The 14844-nt window shown below is 48.5% G+C and overlaps 2 protein-coding genes and 1 long non-coding RNA gene across 3 annotated transcripts in view; 1 reads left to right on the top strand and 2 right to left on the bottom strand.

Annotated features, from left to right (window-relative positions):
• LOC148107581 (uncharacterized) overlaps nt 1-3414 on the top strand; it is a 70669-nt gene extending 67255 nt beyond the window's left edge. Inside the window, exon 3 of the long non-coding RNA XR_015722125.1 lies at nt 1207-3414. This is a non-coding gene — a long non-coding RNA (uncharacterized LOC148107581). The remainder of the gene's footprint in view (nt 1-1206) is intronic.
• Nucleotides 3415-3571: 157 nt separating this feature from the next.
• Nucleotides 3572-5282, bottom strand: RGL4 (ral guanine nucleotide dissociation stimulator like 4). Its single transcript, XM_087856753.1, has 4 exons — nt 5061-5282; nt 4418-4450; nt 3909-4030; nt 3572-3708 (listed from the first exon to the last, which is right to left on the bottom strand). The coding sequence occupies exons 1-4, from the start codon at nt 5142-5144 to the stop codon at nt 3672-3674; spliced, it is 276 nt and encodes a 91-aa protein (XP_087712879.1). The 5' UTR covers nt 5145-5282; the 3' UTR covers nt 3572-3671.
• Nucleotides 5283-7054: 1772 nt separating this feature from the next.
• LOC123790646 (ral guanine nucleotide dissociation stimulator-like) lies at nt 7055-14486 on the bottom strand. The gene is made up of 10 exons (XM_045795110.2): nt 14308-14486; nt 12749-12806; nt 12181-12291; nt 11115-11308; nt 10400-10459; nt 9596-9789; nt 9081-9442; nt 8153-8368; nt 7683-7786; nt 7055-7202 (listed from the first exon to the last, which is right to left on the bottom strand). Exons 1-10 carry the CDS (start codon nt 14484-14486, stop codon nt 7055-7057), a joined length of 1626 nt encoding a protein of 541 aa, XP_045651066.2.
• Nucleotides 14487-14844: the final 358 nt, after the last annotated feature.

Genomic DNA, 14844 nt, shown 5'->3' with positions numbered 1-14844 from the left:
ATGAATTAGAAACCAGAAATACAGTTGAGCAGATTAGTGAAACTAGAAGCTGGTTCTTTGAAAGAATTAATAACACCGATAAACCTCTGGCCAGACTTATCCAAAAGAAAAGAAAAAGGACCCAAATTTATAAAATTATGAATGAAAGGGGAGAGATCACGACTAACACCAAGGAAATTGAAACAATTATTAGAACTTATTATCAACAACTATATGTCAGTAAATTAAGCAACCTGAAAGAAATGGATGCCTTCCTAGAAACCTATAAACTACCAAGACTGAAAAAGGAAGAAATTGACAACCTGAATAGACTAATAACCAGTAACGAGATTGAGGTAGTGATCAAAAAACTCCCAAAAACCAAGAGTCCAGGGCCTGATGGATTCCCTGGGGAATTCTACCAAATATTCAAAGAAGAAATGATACCTATTCTCCTGAAACTGTTTCAAAAAATAGGGACAGAAGGAAAACTTCCAAACTCATTCTATGAGGCCAGCATTACCTTGATCCCAAAACCAGGCAAAGACCCCATCAAAAAGGAGAATTACAGACTGATATCCCTGACGAATATGGATGCCAAAATTCTCAACAAGATCCTAGCTAATAAGATCCAAAAGTACATCGTTAAAAGGATTCTCCATCACGACCAGGTGGGATTCATCCCTGGAATGCAAGGGTGGTTCAGCATTCACAAATCAATCAGTGTGATAGAACACATTAATAAGGGAAGAGACGAGAATTTCACGATCCTCTCGACGCATTTGACAAAATACAGCATGCTTTCTTGATTAAAGCTCTACAAAGTGTAGGGATAGAGGGTACATTCCTCAATTTCATAAAAACCATCTATGAAGAACCCACAGCGAAAATCATTCTCAATGGGGAAAAGCTGAGAACCTTTCCCTTAAAATCAGGAACACGACAAGAATGCCCACTCTCGCCACTATTATTCAACATAGTACTAGAAGTCCTAGCAACAGCAGACAACAGAAAGAAATAAAAGGTATTCAAATCGGCAAAGAAGAAATCAAACTCTCTCTCTTCACAGATGACATGATTCTTTATGTGGAAAACCCAAAAGACTCCACCCCCAAACTACTAGAACTCATACAGCAATTCAGCAATGTGGCAGCATACAAAATCAATGCACAGAAATCAGTTGCATTTCTTTTTTTTTTTTTAAGATTTTATTTATTTATTTGACAGAGACAGCCAGCGAGAGAGGGAACACAAGCAGGGGGAGTGGAATAGGAAGAAGCAGGCTCCTAGCAGAGGAGCCTGATGTGGGGCTCGATCCCAGAACGCTGCGATCACTCCCTGAGCCGAAGGCAGACACGTAACGACTGCACCACCCAGATGCCCCCAGTTGCATTTCTATATACTGACAATGTAAATGAAGAAAGAAAAATTAAGGAATTGACTCCATTTATAATAGCTCCAAAAACCGTAAGATACCTTGGAATAAACCAAACCAAAGCAGCAAAGGATCTATACTCTAGAAACGACAGAACACTTATGAAAGGCATTGAAGATGACACAAAAAGATGGAAAAAACATTCCATGCTCATGGATTGGAAGAATAAACATTGTTAAAATGACTATGCTACCCAGAGCAATCTATACTTTCCACACCTCCCCAATCAAAATACTGATGGCATTTTTCAAAGTGCTGGAACAAACAATCCTAAAATTCGTGTGGAACCAGAAAAGACCCTGAAACACCAAGGAAATCTTGAAAAAGAAAAACAAAGCTGAGGGCATCACGTTGCCTGATTTCAAGCTATATCACAAAGCTGTGATCACCAAGACAGTACGGTACTGGCACAAAAACAGACACATAGATCAATGGAATAGACTAGAGACTCCAGAAATGGACCCTCAACTCTATGATCAACTAATCTTTGACAAAGCAGGAAGAAACATCCAATGGAAAAAAGACAGCCTCTTCAATAAATGGTGCTGGGAAAATTGAACAGCTATATACAGAAGAATGAAACTCGACCATTCTCTTATACCATACACAAAGATTAACTCTAAATGGTTGAAAGACCTCGATGTGAGACAGGAATCCATCAAAATCCTAGAGGAGAACGTAGGCAGTAACCTCTTCGACATCGGCCACAGCAACTTCTTTCACGACACGTCTCCAAAGGCAAGGGAAACAAAAGAAAAAATGAACTTGTGGGACTCCATCAAGATAAAAAGCTTCTGCAAAGCAAACAGTCAACAGTCAACAAAACAAAGAGGCAACCCACGGAATGGGAGAAGATATTTGCAAATGATACTAAAGATAAAGGGCTGGTATCCAAAACCTATATAGAATTTCTTAAGCTCAATACCCAAAAAACAAATAATCAAGTCAAAAAATGGGCAGAAGATATGAACAGACACTTTTCCAATGAAGACGTACAAATGGCTAACAGACACGTGAAAATATGTTCAACATCAGTAGCCATCAGGGAAATTCAAATCAAAACCACACTGAGATATCACCTTATGCCAGTTAGAATGGCACAAATGGACAAGGCAAGAAACAACAACTGTTGGAGAGGATGTGGAGAAAGGGGATCCCTCCTACATTGTCGGTGGGAATGCAAGTTGGTACAGCCACTTTGGAAAACAGTGTGGAGGTCCCTTAAAAGGTTAAAAATTGAGCTACCCTATGATCCAGCCATGGCACTACTGGGTATTTACCCCAAAGGTACAGACATAGTGAAGAAAAGGGCCTTATACACCCAATGTCCATAGCAGCATTGTCCACAGTAGCTAAATCGTGGAAGGAGCTGAGATGCCCTTCAACAGATGACTGGATTAAGAAGATGTGGTCCATACATACAATGGAATATTACTCAGCCATCAAAAAGAACGATTTCTCAACATTTGCTGCAACATGGACGAGACTGGAGAACATAATGCTAAGCGAAATAAGTCAAGTAGAGAAACACAATTATATATGGTTTCACTCACTTATGGAACATAAGAAGTAGGAAGATCGGTAGGAGAAGAAAAGGAAGAAGAAAGGGGGGGTAAACAGAAGGGGGAATGAACCATGAGAGACTATGGACTCTGGGAAACAAACTAAGGGCTTCAGAGGGGAGGAGGGTGAGGGAATGGGATAGGCTGGAGATGGGTATTAAGGAGGGCACGTATTGCATGGTGCACTGGGTGTTATACGCAAGTAATGAATCATGGAACTTTCATCAAAAACTAGGGATGGGCTGTATGGTGACTAACATAATATAATAAATAAGTATTATTAAAAAAAGTTTTCTTTATTCAAGTAGGAATGTGAACATCTGTTCATCATTTAAATTAGCATAGGAAGTAAAAGAATCAAATAACTCTCAGATTGTAAAAGCAACAGGACTTTAATATAATGATATTTAAATCTAGCATTTACTAAATATCGCCCCTCCAAATAGGTATATATAGGCCTTGGAGAAGTCAGGGAGATGGGTGGGATCATTGCCTCTTCCCCTGGCCTTCAGGGGACCACAGGAAGAGCCTCCCAATGGTCTCCTTCCCCTCAGAGCAGGGGTCCTGGAACCCCCAAGCATCCCAGTTGTGTCCCCACAGCTGAGGAAGAGGTTGCACTGCCAGGCTGGACACTCACTTGCCCCTGAGCTTGATGGTGGCTGGCTCTTCCTGGCCTTGACAGTTCTGCTGGCTGACTAGGAGCGGGGCTCCAGCTGGCAGGACAGGATGTAGCTACAGGACAGAGTGACACCTATGAGCCTATCAGGAGCCACAGTTAAGATGTCCTTCCCAGTGTCTGACCAGCAGCTAAAGTCCAGTTGCTCCAGGGGTCACAGTGCAACAAGGTCTGGGGCTGTCACAGGTTCTCTGGACTGGCCACCAGGGAGAGTCCACCACTGCCCTCCCCCACCTCCGGCCTGGCACCATCTCACCTCTCTTTCTCACTGAGCCTCTCCATGTCTCGGAACCAGGCCCCAAATTGCTCCTCAGGGTTGAGGTTGTAATTATTTGCAGCCACCTGTAGCAGCAGGATCTCCCTCATTATTTCATATTCCTGGGGCCGGAGAGGAGGACAGGATACAGACAAGACCTCATAGGGGATGCTGGAAGGCCTCATGGGGTATGAGGAATGGGACAGGGGATAGGTCCTAGTCTTTGCATAGGTGGGAACCCGCCTTCCCTCAATTCCATCCAGACCATATCTGCTCTCAGAGGTAGGTATAAATAGCCCGTCCTCAAGGAAGTTTGCCTTGATTCTACCCCCACCCCCCACCCCCAAACGTCAGTTGGCCGAGGCTTACACTTCTCTGCTATCAAACTTGCCCAATAAACATAAAACACGCGATGGAGCCAGGGAGCAATCTGTTGGGGGTGGGGGGGTAGGGCGGTCTCTGATTTCCACTCCCCAACTTCTCCTGCAGTAGGTGTCACAGCTGCTCACCTCATTCCTCTTCCTGAGATTGAGCTCCCCCCCCTGGAAGGCAGACAATCAAAATCCATCAGAAAGAGCCCAGTAGCCATTACTAGCCCCTCTATGCCCACTTCTTCTCATGTTGCACTACCGCCAGGTCCCACAAGGGGGCCAGACACATACAGAAAACAGGACAAGGCTCCAGCCAGGTTCTGGGCCCAAAGAAGGGGGGACATGGGGACAGAAGCTCAGAAGCTCAGGGACTTTATAGCCCAGCCCTTTCTGGTGATGATACGAGGAAGCTGAGGCCTCAGGCAGGAAGGGACTGCTCATTCACTTATGTGCTTCCTGACGTAGAGGGGGCTAGACTTCGTTCTTCCACAAGGGGCATCATATGAGGAAAAGGCTGATTCCAGCTCTGTCAGAACCTTGTGCACTTTGCAGTCAGGCATGTCTGCTGCTTGACCAGCCTGGGGAGCCCAGTCCAATGTCTTATGCGGAGTCTCCCTTCACTCACCCTTAAGATGGGCATGATTTACCAGCTCACAGGAGTGGCTATGAGGTTCTCAGGAGAGGAGGTTTGCCAAGTTCTGACAGCTCAGGTCTCAGCACTGGGGCTCTCTACTCCCAAGCCTCAGTCATGGTTCCATGCTCAGTCCCCAGGCTAACTCACCTCCAGATAATCCTCCATCATCATGTGCAGCATAAGCAGGTCATTGAGGAATGTTTGAAGGTAGGCGACAACACCCTGTGCCATCGTAGGTAGGGGTGGGATGAGCCTCTGCTCTCAGGAGCCCCCACAGCTTTCCACAGAAAACTCCTCACCCTCAGCCTCTTGGCCCACCCCAGGGTTCCCACATGGAGCAGGCTATGTCCCTCAGCAGCCTCCCCCCAATTCCCCCTCTCCTCACCCTCCAAGACCACCAGACTCCTAATTACTTCCCAGGACCTGACTTTGGCAAATCGCAGGGTTATGTGTACCCAGGCCCCTCCCTACCCCCAAATCCATCCTGCACCCAGCTTTATACACCATCTTCCTGGTCACTTCTAAGGAAGGATTTCAGGCGCTGTGACAAGAGGAGTCAGGGCTGGAGTAAGAAGGCCCCTCCTCTCTTGATTTGGAGGCCTCCTGCTGGGAGGGGGAGCCCCTGCTCTCACCCTGGAGCCCCTGGCCCACGGGCACACTTACTTTCTGCTGCTGGCTCTCCTGGGTTTTCTGGGTGTTTATCTCCTGGGTGACAAACTTGGAGGGTGCCTCCTGCCAGGGTTGAGGATGGGGTCAGTGAGGCTACACTCCCCTCACTCAAATGGTTTGAGGACTACTGGTTTTGGCCACAGGACATCTGACCTGAGTTATCTGGTACCAATGCTATTCTATCTTCCCAGTGTGTTCTGATTCTGGATCAATCCCAGCTCCCGCACTCACTCTGTGTGTGGCCTAGGGACCACAGGCTTGGCCTCCCTGAGCCTGCTCCCTCATCTGAAAAGGGTGAGAACTCCACCCCCCTCACAGGGTCTCCTGAGGACCCAATGCCATATTTCTGTCACTTTTCTTGCCCTCACACATCCAGATGGACAGAAAGATCCACACATTCCTTTCCTCCCTTGAGCCTCATCACCACTTGCTGAGGCCTGCACCACAGAATCGTCATCTCCCCACTTCCCAGATGAGGAGACAGAGGCCCGCGAGGGGCAATAAGTTTTTCGGGGGCTCACAGATTGAGAGGTCACTGTTCCCTTTTAGCCAGAGACCCTGTTCTCAGCAGCTCTCACTCAGTCGAAGACCATCACTGACCAGAAATCCTTTCCTCCGGGCTCTTGAGGAACGTCCAGGCCCCTGACTGGGTCAAGCCACAGATGGAGACGGATGGGGTGTTCTCAAAGTCCGGTTAAGCAGCTCCTGCCTGCCTTAGCCCATCTGGAGTCTCTGCACCCAGACCAGAACCAAGGCAAAGCCAAATATTTCACCTCTCCCAAGCACCAGCTCCTCAGGGCATTCCTCAGCGGAGCAGTCTTTCTTCATTCACTCAGGAAGGGAACCCTGAAAGTGCTACGTCTGGCTGACAGAAGAGGATGACAGGACACTTTGTTTCCCCACTATCATGAAGCTGCTGAGGCCCATTCAGGAAGGATCCACTGTGAATCTATCATTGCCCCCAGACGCTCCTCATTAGCCCCTGAGGGCATATGTCGTTGTCAACTGGACACTCAGGTGAGAAGTAGCAGGTGAGTGCACAGTGTGGTGTCACAGAATTCACACATATCTGTCTCTGGCCCAGCCATTTGGACCCAAGCCCGGGAAGCCTTTTTGTCCACCGGGTCCATGGGAATCCCCTGGGAGATGCCCTCCCCTTGGAGGTGTTGCGAAAACAGAAGAACAAGCAGAGTCCAGGCTTTCTGAGAGCAGACTGGGCTGGTTTAGGAAAGAGAGGAATCCCTAACCATCCCATCCACTCAATAGCCTAGAGGAAGATTCATGCCAGCAAGATGGGCTCTCATGGAAGCAAGAGATTTGCTAATGTTGCCAGCTGGACAGCCCAGCCGACACCGCCATACACTATGACCAGAGACCCCTGTACCTCAAAGTGCCCCCCCCCCCACTTGGCCATAGGCCACACGGGTCCCTCTTCTTGTTAGTCCAGAAAGTCTAAAACATTAAGTGGGAAACTAACAGAACCACATCCTGCGCAGTCCCCCTCCCCTCTCAGTCCTCCTCTCTTTCCAGACCCCCAGCCTCCACTCTACCCTGGTCATCAGGTCCCTGCTCAGTGCCTTGTCTTGGGTTTGCAGCTTCTTATATTTTTGGTAGTTCTTCCTGAGAGGAGAGAAAAGAAAAAAGAAAAATTTAGGAATAATGTGAGGAATCTGAGGGCAAGTCCCTTTTATTTCAGAGCCAAAAGCTTCACCTGAATGAGTGTTTTCCCTGGGTTCCTCTGTGCACTAAGGTCTCTGTGTGACTGGGGAGGGGACCTCCCATGGTGGTCACCTGAGGCCTCTATTCGCATTTCTGTTGAGCTTCTCTGTGTTGCCTAGTTTTGGTTTTCTCTGTTGCTGTAAACACTTGAAAATCACCAACTTAAACCAACCCAGTATCTGACATATAAGGAAACTGACTCCCGAAGCAGAACTGGTGGACTGAGGACCCAGAGAGGCTAAAGACCCCAACATCAGCCCAGTCTCTGTCTCCAGGGTTTGCTGCCTCCCGGGAGCTCCCAGCTGACTGAGGGAGCAATGGCAGACTCATGAGACCCCCCTAATCCATCCTGGTCTGACCTGTGGGGAGAGGCCTATCTACCTGGAAACTTGCTGCCATGTGTTCTTCAGACCGCAAATGGAGGTGTTCTGCAGAGCAGAGAGGATTGCATGCAAAGAGGAGTAGTTCCTCAGAATTTGGCACTCCTGGGGAGGAAAGAGGATGAGCTGTGAGGTGGGGAGCTAGAGCCTTATTTGCTCTAGCTTCAGTCCCCTCATTTTAAATCTCTCCCCCTGCCTCCCCCGCACCCCCAGATGAGACAGATACTCAGGGAGCCCTGGAAGTGCACATTTAGGGCCAGAAGAGTAACACTCACAGGGAGGAGGATTTTGTTTAATTCAAAGAAGAAGCCAGGTAGAAAGCCCACCACTGGCACATGTGAGTCAAAGTCAGTGTGCCTCTTGCAGGAAAGGCCTAGGGACCGTGGAGGGGCTCAGACCACAGAACTGAGAAGGTGAAGAGGCAGTTCCCAAGAATCCAGAGTGGGACTCCACTGGAACTCCCCAGCATACCTGCGCCACCTGGATCCAGTACTCCACTACCCTGGCCCTGTCCTGGGCAGTCATGCTCAGGTCCCTGAGGCAGGTGGTGATGACACAACTGGTTACACTTTGGTAATGGGTGATGGCAGCACGGACTGTGGGTGCCAGGTGCTCATTGCCAGGCTTGTTCCTCTCGGACCAGATGAAGCCCAGGCAATGACTGGGTACCACCTTCTTGAATAGCTCCTGGGGACCAAGGAGAGAGTCACCTGGCACTGCCATACCCCAGCTCAGTGTTCACAGTCCCCCACAGTCCCAGGCAGGAGTGACTGGTCTAGACCTGGAGCTCAGGAAGCTGAGGAAATGTCTGAGCCTTGTGGGAGTGCCTAGGTTTTGTTCTCTGTCTACTGAGGGCATACAGCACGGGCTGACTGGTGGGGAAGGAAGGAGTCATTTGCATCCAGCCCATCCTCATTAACTCTATGATTCCAGAAGGTGGTTCAAGTTGGTTCTTCCCAAGGGAGCATCTTTCACCCATGCTGATCACCCTCTGCTCTTTCTATTGAGATGCCCATTCTCCTGTGACAGCTACAACCCTGGCCTTGTTTGTCCTCCTTGTAATTAAGTACACACCAGGTGCCTAATAAGTGCTGAGGCTGCTGAGCCTCCTGGGCAAATGGGGGCCAACCCATGGACCTGGCTGCTCTATCTGTTCTACCTCATTTAATCTGCACAGTTAACCTTTGCAGCAGGTGCTATTAGTGTCCGTCTGTCCTGACCAAGGTGGATAGCAAAGGCTCAGAGGCTACGAAAGTTACCCACGTCACACAAATGGCAGGTGGTGGAACTGGGTTTTGAATCCAGATCGTAAGAGTCCAGATCAAGAAAAGGCAGGTCTGGGGCAGCTGATGGCAGAGGAAATCCCCGCCCCCCTCCCAACAAGAAACCAGCTGCTCACCGCATCTATTACTGTTAATTGTTCTGCCACCAGCTGGGGAGGGAAGGCCATGAGGTCAGGCTTCTCCTCAGTTGGACTGCTCTTACTGGCCACATGCCAGGGGCAGGAGGCCTCTGAGGCTGGAGCTGGCTCTGTGTCTACTTTCAGAGGTGGAGATGAGGTTCTGAATATAGCTGAAGGTCCAGCTGACTCCGGTTCAGGGCTCGGCATTTGTGCCAGAGCTGATGTTTGCTCTTGCTCCAATACTGGAGCCCTTGATGGTGGCTCCATCACTAAAGGTGGTGGTAAAAACAGAGCTGGAACAAGCTCTAAATCCAGAGTTGGCTCTTGTTCTGACTTTGCAGTGGGCTGGGGCACTGGAGCTGGCACCGCAGAGGATAAAGACAAAAGTTCAACAATGTACCTGAGGTTCCATGCGTCTTTCCAAAAACAGGGAGGATCCTACTGCCTTTAAGGGAATACCCAGCACATGAACCCCACCCTAGATATTTTTCCCAGACTGAAGTCCCCCTTACCCTCTTTTTCTGCCTCAATAGGCACTAGATGTTCCAAATGGACCATGGAAAGTGGGTCACGGCGCTTCAGGTCTAAGCCAGGCAAGTTGGTGTGCATGTACGCCACCTTTAGTTTTAACCAAAGATGGTAGAGGGTCTGCCAGTCCTCCTGTAAGTATTGATCTGGCCAGGTGTGCAAGATGGGAGAGAGGGCCCTGGGGGAAGTCGTGTATGGAACAGAGTCAGAGGCCCATCCTTTTGTTCCACACCATGCTTCCACATCCCCCTTCCTTGTGTCTGGGCACCAAAAGATGGCCCCACCCCACTCCCAACCACTCTGTGGCCATTTTTGCAATGGAAGGCATGGTCAAGGAGCACATATAAAAGAGATCCTTGTGAGGCTCATCTTCCCACTGACATTTGTCTCCCAATGGGCCTGGGCATAGCATACCCCATCTTCCATGCTCATGATCGTCAGGATTGAGGTTTATGGCATGTTTGTGAGCAGGCTGCTTACCACACCTACTATTCTGGGCCCCAGTGGTAGTGGTCAGAAGAGATGGATATGGACAGGGCAGGGAGTGTAAGATCGGAGTGGGGAAACGACGAGTCTCTCAGGGGCTGACTCAGCCCAGCCTCTCCTCTGCCTCCCAGGGGACTTAGGACCCCATCCACAGCTCTCTGACTCATTTTCTCATGCAGTGGAAGCCCTCAGACCTCAGACCTCTATGGGAATCAAACATGTGTGAGATCAGGGGACTACCAGTCCTTCCCCAGGGGCTCCCTTACTATCCCATTCTGCTTCTAGGCACAAAGACTACTTACATTTTCAGTTGTTCTTCTGTTCCTTCGTCCATGTCCAAACATGGGAGGGTGCATCTGTATCTACAGGAGGTCACGAGGTCATCACATCTAATGTACTGAGAACACGACTGCTTATGATATCTAGTGTGACGCTCTAATTCTCAGACTAGAATTGAGGCCCAAGGATTGAGTCTGCTTCAGTCATTGAATTATCTTAGTGTCTACAAAAGTTCCTGCATGTGTTTAATATATATTGTCGAATGAATGAACCCCAACCAGAACCTCCCCAGACATCTGAGTGGGACCAGGACTCCTCTTCCTGCCCTCAGAGAGACCTAATGTGGCTACACCAAAGCACCAGGAATAGTGGGATGGAATCTCAAAACTTCTTTGCAATTGGGAAACCGGGTTGCTTTCCATGTGCTTTTCCAAACTCCAGAGGCCACAGGCCTGGGAGGGGCAAGACAGAAAACTCCTTCACTAGAGACAGAGAAATAACAAACATGAAGATGCCCGGCACGTCCAGCAGTCCTTTCTGCAGAGCCAGGTACCAGGTAAGCACCTACCATGGGCTTATCCCACGATTTCCTACAGTAACTCTGTCATGTTTATTCTTTTGCCACCCTACTTTTCAGAAGAGCAAGGTGAAGTTCAGAGAGGTGTGTTGACATTCCCCAGACACACAGTTAGTAGGCAGGAGACTCGCCATAATGCTATGGAGGGAGCAGGCACTCACCTTTTAAAAAAATAATCCAGGATCTTTTGGGAGCTGGTGAAGGCCTGGTAGGGGTCCAGGAATGTAGTGATGTAGGAGATGTTTTCACATCTTGGGTATGCTGGTACCAGGGACTCTAACATTTGAATTGTGCCTTCCTGGAGCGTCTGCATTGTGCGGGCCTCATCCAGGCACAGTGTGGACTCCTTTTCACGCTGGTGGACAAGAGGAACATATCACTATGAGCCACCAGGAAGATCAGGGTCTGGAGCTCAGACTGGAAATTCCCATCACTTCAAGAACTTGTGCAAGAAGAGGCACCTGAGTGCCTATACCATAAAATGTTCTAGGCTTTAAAAGTATATTTCCTGTATGGTCTCACTCATATGTGGAATTTAAGAATGAAAACAGATGAACATATGGGAAAGGGGGGGGTGTAAGGAAAGAGGGAAACAAACCATAAGACACTCTTAATGATAGAGAACAAACTGAGGGTTGATGGAGGGAGGTGGGGGGGGGATGGGCTAGGTGGGTGATGGGTATTGAAGAGGGCACTTGTGATGAGCACTGGGTGTTGTATGTAAGTGATGAATCACTGAATTCCACAGTAGAAACCAATACTGCACTGTATGTTAACTAAGTAAAATTTAAATTAAAAAAGAAAAGTTTTTAAGTAAAATAAATAGAAGTACATTTTGATTTGGGGGGAATGATGAATAATTGATACCTTCAAGGCATTTTGTTAGCTGAAAACAATAGCACCTCTCTGTATTAATAGCCCATATTAAGAGGATTATCCCAGTGAGTCATCAACAAACTTCCCCACTGTAGATATTGGGAAAGAGAGGATTAGGGATTTCGTAGGGTTGCTCAAGATCATGCACATCAGAACTGAGAGCCATCTAAAGAGTAGGCTGCATGACATTCCCACTAAATTACCTGAGGCTTGGTCAGCTCCTGACAGGGATGGGAAGGATATGGAGTAACCACATTCCTGGCCAGGCAGTTGTCAGATTTGAGTCTGGGTTCTGGGCCCACCCCAGTCCCGGCTGTGGTAACCTGTAACCCCCTCTGTGCCTACACTTACCCGAGCCCAATGTCGGCTCTTCTTGTTGTCCTGGTGCATCTGCCCCTTGCTTAGGGAGAAGGAGTAGTTGAACCCATCAGTCAGCTCCTCGATGATCTCCTGGTTTGAGTTCTGCAAAGACAGTGCCTAATTGCTTGGCCAGAAGGAATAAAGGACATGTCTGGACATTGCCACTGGGGGATACTCTCAAGAGAAAATCTGTTCCACAGTTGGGGCAGAGTAGGGCATCTGCAAAGAACTCTACCCAGAGAGGAAACAAGATAAAACCTATAGGGCTCGGGATTAACATATGGGTAGAGAAATTCACCTTCTCATGCACCAGCCATGACCCAAGGTATGAACATGAAAGAACCACCAGGCTTCCAACACCTACCAACCAGCTTCTGCCCAGGAAGGACCCAACCCTGAATCCCTGCCTCCTCCATCCCCAACACACAACACACACTCACACACACACACACACACACACACACACACGTGATGAAGGACAAGAGGTGCGGGGCTGCTCAGGAGGAATCACAATTTTGTCTCAGCCTGAATTGGCCTGCCTTGGGCTCTTCTGTGTTACCTTTCGGTGCCTTCTCCATAATGACCAGATTCGTCTGGACTGATGGCTGAGCCAATGTCTACAACGACAAAAAAGATTCTCAGTCTGAGCTTTCTTGGGCCCAGATCTTCTGCTACCGGAGAGACAACATCGGAACATCTTCCTCTCCTGACTGTCTCCAGTCAAGTGAGCTGGGTAGGGGGCTATCTCTAGAATGTAGGTACTTGGTTACCACAGTTCTAAGTTCTGTTGAGGTCTCTGACCAAACAAGTAGGTCACTTTTTGAAGATTCTGTTACCAGGGCCCCTTCTTTCAACCAGACTTACCCCTATGGACTGCTTACTGCTCCTCCTCCTCCCCCATGCCAACTCCTTAACTGTACAAAATTAGTCAAATCATCCCTCTTCACAGATCCCTGAAAATGTCATGAAGATCCTAACTTTGAGAAGACAGAGCTGATTTGGGGCCTCCTTTTTCTTACTATTCTTTGTCCTGGCAAAATCACTGTGCCTCTCAGGTCCTCCCCAGTCACCAAACGTGCACAAAAAGGATGAGGCTAGAACCTACTTTCTAGGGACCTCATCAGTTGTATCTGAGATTATATCTATTACACCTGTGGGATGGTGTCCTATGTATCTATGGCACAATTTAGTGATTGGAGAATTACAAGAAGGGGTTGGAACACCACTCAGAGCAGACCTGCGTTCCAGCAGTGTGGTATTGGAAAAGTCACTTCCAACTTTGCCTCATTTCTAGGTCAGACCCATGGGTGGATGAAATTAATGTTAATTCAGATATTGTCATCCTCTGGCATAAAATTGTCCATTGTCTCCTGTTATATTTAGAATGAGACCCATGTACGTCATCTCAGCTTATGGGGTGGACTGCCTCCACAATGGCTTTCAGTGATCCCCTCCCCTCCCCTGGTATACACATCCCCGTGTAACCACTAACTGTTTAGAAACTGGTTCATGACCAACAGAATATAGCTAATGTGATGGGATGTCTAAATTTTAGACAAAATGTCAAAAAGGCTCTCACTTTCCTCTCACTCTATCTCTTGCGTTTCCTCTCTCTCTCTCTCCCTGGCTCTCTCTCTCCCTGGCTCTCTCTCTCCCTCTGGTTTGCTCTCTCTGTCACATCCCCAGGAAATCAGGCACCGATGCTTTGAGCTGCCCCGTTAGAGTCTCACATAGAAGAGAACCAAGGGAGTGCCCAAGCTGACACATGGGAAAGATCTCGGGCTCTCTGTTGAAACTGCATTTGTGAGCCCTGTGAGTGAACTTGGGAGCAAATCCTGCACAGTCGAGCCTTAGTTGGGGCTACAGCCCCAACCTTGTGATACATCTTAAGGCAGAGACACAGCAGAGACACAGGTGGTGTCATGCCTGGACAGCTGGTGCACACAAATGGTGAGATATTAAATATTTGTGGTTTTAAAATGCAAGGTATTGGGGCAATATAGTCAGAGAGGAAATGATAACTGACACAGCCCACGAGGCCCCAGAACTTGGCCATGTCACCATTGCCCACCCCCTTCCTCCAAGGCTCCCTCCAGCCACACTGGCCACTTCTCTAACCTTTGCTGATCAAATCCACTTTTGCCTGTGAGTCTCTGTACCAGTGGTGCCTTCTCCCTGACACCCTGCTCCAAGACCTGTGCAGAGTGGCTTCCTCTCGTCATTTTGCTAACAGCAATGTCACCCCAGTGAGGCCTTGCAGACCCTCCACAGTCCTCCCCCACGGCAACCCACTTCATTTTCGCCACAACGCTTGCTGTTTCTTTTTTCACATGTCTACGCTTTTGTGCTTACGTCCACCCCCCCCCCCCGCCCCACCCAGACTGTGAACTCCTGGCAGGCAGGGACCACTGGGTCATTTTCTTCCCTGTTCTTAGGCACGAGAGTGCTCCTTAGCGAAGGGAGAGTGCTTGGTGCATAGTTGCTGAAGGAATAAATGGGAAGATCTTGCACCCCTCCTTGTGCTTTTGAGCACTCAGGTAGTGGAGATGAATGCTAGTAATAGGAGATGCAAGTTTCTGGGGCGGGGGGGACAGCCAAAAAGACCTCTGCGTGACTCTTTGATGCTCCCGTAGCTCAAGAAATGTTCAGTTCAGC

The sequence above is a fragment of the Ursus americanus genome, chromosome 28 (genome assembly GCF_024610735.1).
Source record: "Ursus americanus isolate L20-20 chromosome 28, mUrsAme1.1.p, whole genome shotgun sequence".
Classification (NCBI taxonomy): domain Eukaryota; kingdom Metazoa; phylum Chordata; class Mammalia; order Carnivora; family Ursidae; genus Ursus; species Ursus americanus.
This window is presented reverse-complemented; position numbering and strand designations above follow the sequence as displayed.